Below are 8,316 nucleotides of genomic sequence, written 5' to 3'. Positions count from 1 at the left end.
TGAGTCCCCGCAACAACACTAAGTGCAAGAGAGCTGGTAAATTATTAAAACAACCTTGCAACAGCTCCAGAGAAACCACCAGTGCCTCAGATTCAAAGGAAAGGCTGTGGTGTGAGAATCCCCATTAGTAACAATACGCACAGTTTGCAAGAACATATGTCCCCACATGGAGCAATCAACCAATCTGGGCTGTTTAACCACAATATTTCAAAGTGCTTTTAATGCAGCTGATCTGTATGTTTATTTTGAGCTGTAAAACAAGATCCTTCACTAGCCTTTCAGAACATTTCTGTGGTGGGCTCTACTGGGGAGAAGGCAGAGAGACTGATACATTGGGGTTTTTTAAAATCAAAGTCACGACAGTGGGAAAAGAATAACCCAAGCAGGCAGAAAAGTGCATTTGAACTCTAAAACAAAACACACACACACACACAAAAAAAAAAAAAAAAAAAAAGGCATGAGGAGCAAGACCCCACTGTGTCCCTCTTAAAAATGGGTTTGGATCGAAAGCATATGAGAGTGGGACTGGGTAGATGGGAAAGGAAAGGATTTCCAAGCCTCCCCTTCTGATTCAGATACTTGAGCTCACATTAAAAATACAGCCCTTTTCACCCTTTTCTCCTGCAAAGTGCGTGGGAGGTGAACACAGGTCCTGGTTTATCGATTGATTGGCTTTTTTGTAAAGAATAAGAGCTCCTCGTGGAATAGCCATGCCTTTGCGGGGAGGAGGGGGTGGGGGGAAAGGTCTGGTCTCCTTCCCTGCTCGATCTAATCCTAATTAAAAATAAATTACATGCTGTATGGAACTTGAAATGGCAAAGATAATCCTGTTACACACGAGGGGCCGCCCCGCTGCACACTGCCCGCTCCCGACCGGCGGCCCCGTTCCCAGGCAGCCCGGTCCCAGTCTCTACACCTCGGAGCTCTGCCCGCTGCGGACCCCGGCCCGGCTCTGGGCGGCCCGGCCCGAAAGCTGCCCGCCCCTCCGGGCGGCCGCCTGCGGAGCTTCCCGCGGCCGGGAGAGCAGAGCCCCGCGGAGCTTCGTTCGGATGGAAACCGCGCGTTCCGGGAGCTTTTGTCGGCGGCGGAGCGTGCCCCCCTCCCCGCGCCCCCGCAGCCGGGGCCGAGGCGCGATTTAAATCCCATTTCCATAAGCCGGCGCTGCGGGCAGCCCGCCGCCCCCCGCTCGCGTGCCGCCCCGCGCATCCCGCACAGCCCGGGATGGAGCCCCGGGATGCAGCCCCGGGATGCGACCGCGCTCCGTGCGCCCAGCCGAGCGCTTTTATCCCGGGTTGGCAAAGGAAACCGGCGCGGGGTTGGACCGGATCGCATTCTGTTTGTCACCCTCTTGCTTTAAAATGAGTCTCTTGGGTTCCCTGAGACGGAGAGGAGAGGAATGAGGTTTCCCGGAGAAGCAGTTGCCCCTCAGGACCCCTGTCTTTCTCCCCATCAGGTCTTCCCCCGGCGGGCCAGGGCCGACAGCCGCCCTCCCCACGGCTGCTGAGGCACTGCGGGGCTGCGAGGCTGCGGCGGGCTCCGCGCAGGGCCTCGGTGCCTTGCGGGGCAGATGGTTTCGTTCCCCCCGGTTCGTGCCAGGTTTCAGCCTCATGCTGTTATTTTGTTCTTCTGGAACGAGACTGGTGTTGCTTCCCAGAGAGGCCCTATTAGGACAAAAAGAAAATCCTGTGAATAGGCGTAACAGGGCACCAGGAGGGATAGGTCTTAAATGTATTTTAATATGAGCAGGGCATTGTGTGTAATTCAGCACTCATCATCGTTTAGTCAAAGAGTTATGGCAGTGATTGGGAATGAATAGAGGGACATAATGGATACATGTGGCGTTTGCTCATTATATTCAACTTAGTCCAACTCCTCTGTGGAAACTGTTCAACTTTCTCTCCCTTTAGCCTGTCATAGTGAAATAATACAGACATTGGTTCCTCGAATGGGATAGCCTGCCATGCTATTATATTTCTACAGCTAACGAGGGCTTCATAAGCCTTTGATACTGCCTGATCTTTGAAACCTTTCCAAATCTCCTCAAGCTTATGCTAAATCCTATTTGGAACTTTTTTTTTTCTTTTTTTCCTCCTCGCCTGCTAGTGCCCCAGGCTTAAGAAACCCGGGCGGTGACATGCATACTAAAGCATGCGGGGACACCTCCTGAAAGGCGACTTACGGCGCTGATCACAGGCTCTCACGCGAGTGACACACCACTCCGGGCGCAGCTGAATGCCGCCCCCGCCGCTCCCCCGCACCCCGCTAATGCGCGCCCGCCCCGCGCCCCCGCCCGCGCGGCACGCCGCGACATGCCACGACACGCCGCGACACGCTACGGCACGGCACGGCACCTGTCCCGACTTGTCGGCAGGATTAACAAACCCCACCGCGCGCTGCGCTCCACGCTCCCCGCGCCAGCTCCGCTGCCGCGCCTCCGGAGAGAGGGAAGAGACGGGAGCGGGAGGAAAGGAAGGAGGGAGGAAGAAATAAATCAATAAACGGGGGAAAAGAAATAGCGACGGTGCGGGGGAAGGGGGGAAAAAAAAGAAAAAAGGGAAAAAAGAAAAGAACCCCCCAAGACCCCGCAGAGTTAAAGAAAACAAAGGCGGGCGCCCCCCGACCCCGCTCCCGGCCCGGCCCGGGGCGCGCCGGGGGCCGCCCGCCGCCCGCGCTGCGCCGCCTCCCATTGGCTCCGCCGCCCGCTCATTTGCATAGCGCCGTCTATGAAAGGCGGCGCGGCGGCGCGGGGGGCGCAGACGGTGGTGGAGGTTCCTGGTGTGTCCCGCTCGAGCCCGCGCTCGTCCCGTCTGCACCGCGCCGTCGGGCTGAGCCCCGCGCCGCTGCCATGAGCCCCCTGCGGCTGCTGGCCGCCGCCTGCCTGCTGGCCGTGTCCCGCTGCAAGACGGTGAGGTATCGCACCGACGAGGAGGGCGCGCCGGGCACGGTGATCGGTACTCTGGCCGATGAGATGCCGGTGAAGGCGCCGGGGGAGATGAGCTTTCGCCTGATGCGGCAGTTCAGCAACAGTTCGCTGGTGCGGGTGCGGGAGGAGGACGGGCAGCTGAGCATCGGTGAAGCGGGGCTGGACCGGGAACGGCTGTGCGGCCAAGCCCCGCAGTGTGTCCTGGCCTTCGACGTGGTGAGCTGCTGGCGGGAGCGCTACCGCCTGGTGCACGTGGAGCTGGAGGTGCGTGACATCAATGACAATGCACCGCGCTTCCCCCATGCCCAGATGGCGCTGGAGGTGTCGGAGAGTGCTGCACCCGGTACTCGCCTCCCGCTGGAGGTGGCTGTGGATGAGGACGTGGGCTCCAACTCCATCCAGAGCTTCCAGGTCTCCCTCAACAGCCACTTCGGTGTGGAGGCACAGACACGGGCGGATGGGGCACGCTGTGCCGACCTGGTGCTGCTCCAGGAACTGGACCGCGAACGCCAGCCCTCCTACACCCTGGAGCTGGTGGCCAAGGACGGTGGCAGCCCAGCACGCTCAGGCACAGCCACCGTGCATGTCCGTGTTCTCGATGCCAATGACAACAGTCCCACATTTGCCCAGAGCTCAGTCACGGTGGAGTTGCCTGAGGATGCACCACCCGGCTCCCTGCTGCTCGATCTGGATGCTGCTGACCCTGATGAGGGCCCCAATGGTGAGGTGGTCTATGCCTTCAGCAGCCAGGTGCCCCCTGAGGCACGGCGGCTCTTCCGCCTCGACCCGCGCTCAGGCCACCTCACCTTGGAGGCTGCCGTGGACTACGAGCGCACCCGCACCTACGAGCTGGACGTGCGTGCCCAGGATCGCGGGGCCAGCCCCCGTGCTGCCACCTGCACCGTCGTCGTGCGCCTCACCGACGTCAACGACAACGCCCCGCGCATCAGCATCAGCGCCCTCCGTGGTGCTGCCAGCGCAGCTGGCGTGGCCTACGTCAGCGAGGCGGCGGCCACGGAGAGCTTTGTGGCCCTCGTCAGCGCCACGGACCGCGACTCGGGCGCCAATGGGCAGGTGCGCTGCAGCCTCCGTGGGCACGACCACTTCGCCCTGCAGCGGGCCTACGAGGACAGCTACATGATCGTCACCACAGCAGCGCTGGACCGCGAGCGCATCCCCGAGTACAACCTCACCGTGGTGGCTGAGGACCTGGGCTCGCCGCCCTTCAAGACCGTCCGCCAGTACACGGTGCGGGTGAGCGATGAAAATGACAATGCGCCGCTCTTTGCCAAGCCCCTCTACGAGGTGGCTGTGCCAGAGAACAACCCCCCAGGTGCCTACATCACCACCGTGGTGGCTCGTGACCCTGATCTTGGCCACAATGGTAAGGTCACCTACCGGCTCCTGGAGACACAGGTCATGGGGGCCCCCATCTCCACCTACGTCTCGGTGGACCCCGCCACTGGGGCCATCTACGCCCTCAGGACATTCAACTATGAGATCCTCAAGCAGCTGGACCTGAGGATCCAGGCCACTGATGGTGGCTCCCCACAGCTCTCCAGCAGCACTGTTGTCAAAGTGAGAATGCTGGACCAGAATGACAACCCTCCTGTCATCATCCACCCAGTGCTCACCAATGGGACTGTGGAAATCGGTGTGTCCAGCAAGACCTCCCGTGACTCCCTAGTGGCCCAAATCAAAGCTCGAGATGCAGATGATGGGGCCAATGCTGAGCTCACCTTTGCCTTCCTGGAAGAGTCCCAGCAAGACCTCTTCACCATCAACCCAAGTACTGGGGACATTGTGCTGAGGGGTGACCTCTCTGAGGAGCTGGGACAGCTATTCAAGGTCATCCTCACTGTGACAGACAATGGCAGACCTCCCCTGGCCACAACTGCCACAGTCAACTTCCTGGTGACCGCCACTGCTCCGTCCAGTATCCAAGACATAGCCAAGCCCAGCTCCTGGGAAGGAAAGGCTTTGCAGTGGGACATCCCTCTGATCGTGATCATTGTCTTGGCAGGCAGCTGCACCCTCCTCCTGGTGGCTATAATCACCATCGCCACCACCTGCAACAGGCGCAAGAAGGGGAACAACATCAAAAACAACACTGCCCCGAAGGACCAAATAGACATCTCCCACCTGGAGAAGGGCCATCAGGAGGAGGGCAGCCAGAGGGGGAACATGTTTGAGGTCCGAACCTTTCCCAGCAAAACCTCCTTCACCAGCCCTGACCCCTCTCCAGCAGCTGAAGAGATCTCCACCACTGAGAGTGGCAGTGACAGCACTTGCCTCTATGAGGGTCAGAAGAGGCTGAGGGGACAGAGTGGGGAGGTAAGATCCCACCAGAGGGAAGTGGGGCAATGGGTGGGGGGGTGTCTTGGAGGATATTAATTAGCTGCAGAGGTGCAGTTAAGGTTGGTTTACTTTTCACCACTTCCCTCCCTCATGTCTTCTTTGATTTTCCTCTCCACCAGCAGGGTTTTGCTGCCACTCCGAGCTACAACAAGGAGCCTGCTCCCCCTGTGGCCATTTGGAAGGGACACTCCTTCAACACCATCTCTGGCCGGGAGGCAGAGAAGTTCAGTGGCAAAGACAGCGGCAAAGGCGACAGTGATTTTAACGACAGTGACTCGGATATCAGCGGAGATGCCCTGAAGAAAGATCTCATCACACACATGCAGAACGGTAAGGGCTCTGCCCCTGCTCCCCACTGAACCTCAGACAGAAAGATGGATGGATGAGGGGGTGCATGAAGGGACCCATCCCGAGGGCACAGTGATCAGGCAGGGCAGCTGGAAGGGGAAGCCAGACACTGCATGGCTCAAACTGCCCATCTCCTTGGAGCAGGCTGTTGTTAGGTGTTGGTTCCTCTCTGCACTGAGAGCCCAGCACAAATTAGCATTTGTCAGAAGTGCTGTAGGGTTGGATTTTTTTCCTGAAAAAAGGTTCCCTTAAAGCTAGAATTGTGAGGCGTGTCCCTAACAGAACAACATTACCTAACCAAGCATGGGTTTTTGTTGCGCTGTAAAGCATCACCTCCCCACTCCTACCGTCGGTGCAGTGAATCATCCTGTGACTGGTAACTCTAAGGATTGTGAATGGTGTGGATTTATTCCTGCAGTAACGACAGGTTTCTCCTCCCCTATCTCTCTCTAGGTCTGTGGGCATGCACAGCTGAATGCAAGATCCTGGGGCACTCCGACCGCTGCTGGAGCCCTTCCTGTGGCCGAGCCAACCCTCACCCCTCTCCATATCCTTCAGCACCCCTTTCCACCTTCTGCAAGAGCACGTCCTTGCCCAGGGATCCCCTTCGCAGGGACAACTTTTATCAAGCCCAGCTGCCCAAAACAGTGGGGCTTCAGAGCGTCTATGAGAAGGTGCTGCACAGGGACTTTGACCGGACGATCACACTCCTCTCCCCGCCGCGCCCTGCACGGCTCCCCGACCTTCAGGAGATCGGGGTGCCCCTGTTCCCAGCCCCCTCAACTAGATACCTGGGCCCCCAGACTGAGACAACTGAGAAGGCGTAGCCCAGAGTGCTCCCCCTCGAGTGCACCCCTCCCTGCGCACACAACTAGGTCACTCCCGAGAGCCTTTAAGTTATTGACCAGATCCAGTGTCGTATGTGTAAATATGCAAGATGTGCCTTAAAAATGAAGTCGTTTGGGAAAGATTTCCAATCAGATCAGTACTGTTTGATATTTGCAAACAAAAAAAAATTGTTTGTAGTTAATGTAATTTTTATGAAATGTGCAGTATTTAAATTTCTTTTCATGTTTTCTACATTGGGGTTTTTTGTTTTGCTTTTGGTTTACCCACGGCCTGCCATTTTTTGTAGTGTTTTTAACCTGTACATTGTGTAATGTAATGTTTGTACATAATGAAAATTCGTTATATTTTTATATAATAAATACTTAAAAATGGGAATTCTTGCCAAAGGAGCTGTCTGAAAGACACAGTAATAACAATTAATATTAATAATAATATCCTGAATATGTAGAATCTTGTAAGGGAAATTCCTCTTTCACAGTGTAATAATAACCCAAGCAATCCAGTGTACTGAGAAGTTTGCCTTGCCAAATGTGACTTGTATTTCTTGAGTCTGTGGTCAACTTAAGTGTTATTTAATTGCCTTTGGTTCCTGTAATCTGTATCACTGATAAACACTAATAAAGGTTTTGTGATGTTCAGAGGCTTCTGTTCATGGATTTCATGCTTCAGAGCATAGAGGTCTTCACAAAAGGTCAACAAAAGTATTTTGTGCTGGGAAATGTAGTGGGAAGGAGCTACTTTTAGTCTTGCCCATCGTTGGTCTCTGGCAATACCTCTGCAGATTTAGCTCTAAATCTTCTCATGCTGGGTGGGAGGGAGGCTGGGGTGACAGAGCCAGCCTTTGCTTGTCACTGCGTGGTCTGAGCTCTTCCAGCTCGATCCTTCACAGGTGGGGACTGGTGTGATTTTAGGAAAGCAAGTGAAGCTCTGTTCATCAGTGGAAATGTCTGTGCTGTGCCGATGTCTTTGCATCAGCAGCCACCCAAGCACTTTGCTTTCTGCTCTGGCTGAGACATTGAGTCAGGCTCTATGGGTGTGGGCTCAAATGTTTACCCCTTGTTAAAGCCACCTTACTAAAGGACAGTAGCTTGTGTTTGTGTACATATATTTATGCATCAAGAGAAAGGTGCATAAAACAGGAATCAAAAATGATTATATTGACATTTCCTATGGTACGTATTTCTCTTCTTACTGAAATGACTGTCCTGGGGAAAAAAAACAAACAGAGCTTTGAAATTCCTTCTATGGGAGTTTCAAGCTAAAAGCAGATCTCAAATCCTTCTGCTATTTTGTTTTATTAAATGCTATAGAATAGCATTTAATGAAACAAAATGAAGCACGAAGGTTTCTTCCTGTGCTCAAAAAATGCTTACGCCAGAAGTAACACTTGTACTGGAGTTTTAATATTTGATTGAAGTTTTCCAAAAGGGAGAACTGCTCCTTATGTGGACTATATAACTTCACATTTTGTAAAAATCAATAATCAAAAAATCTCTACAAGGCAAAGCTTTGGGGTTTTATCACGAGTTCTTTAACTATTTATCTAATTGGTATGGTACATATCTATAAAATATGGCTCACTAAGGAAATATAAAACTTTCTTAGATATAAACAGAGTTCTATTTGGCTTTGTGCCTCAAAATTTAAGCCAAAAACATCCCACCTGTATGTCCCTTAACCAACAAAAATCCCCTTCCTCCCCCAGCTTAGAGCTTTCTCAAACCTCTGTAGCAAGAGTGGCAGAAGCCAATCAAGTTTTTATGCACACGGGGTCTGAGTTTTAACTGGGGCTTCATAAATACCATGGTGTAAAGATTTGTGGTGGCTAAAGAGTTTTA

At 54.1% G+C, this 8,316-nt stretch overlaps 1 protein-coding gene across 1 annotated transcript; it reads left to right on the top strand.

Moving 5' to 3' along the window:
- The first annotated feature begins 2,777 nt into the window (after nt 1-2,777).
- Nucleotides 2,778-7,116, top strand: PCDH8 (protocadherin 8). Its single transcript, XM_066571442.1, has 3 exons — nt 2,778-5,257; nt 5,401-5,611; nt 6,083-7,116. The coding sequence occupies exons 1-3, from the start codon at nt 2,846-2,848 to the stop codon at nt 6,454-6,456; spliced, it is 2,997 nt and encodes a 998-aa protein (XP_066427539.1). The 5' UTR covers nt 2,778-2,845; the 3' UTR covers nt 6,457-7,116.
- Nucleotides 7,117-8,316: the final 1,200 nt, after the last annotated feature.

Source organism: Molothrus aeneus, chromosome 2, assembly GCF_037042795.1.
Source record: "Molothrus aeneus isolate 106 chromosome 2, BPBGC_Maene_1.0, whole genome shotgun sequence".
In the NCBI taxonomy this organism is placed as follows: domain Eukaryota; kingdom Metazoa; phylum Chordata; class Aves; order Passeriformes; family Icteridae; genus Molothrus; species Molothrus aeneus.
This window is presented reverse-complemented; position numbering and strand designations above follow the sequence as displayed.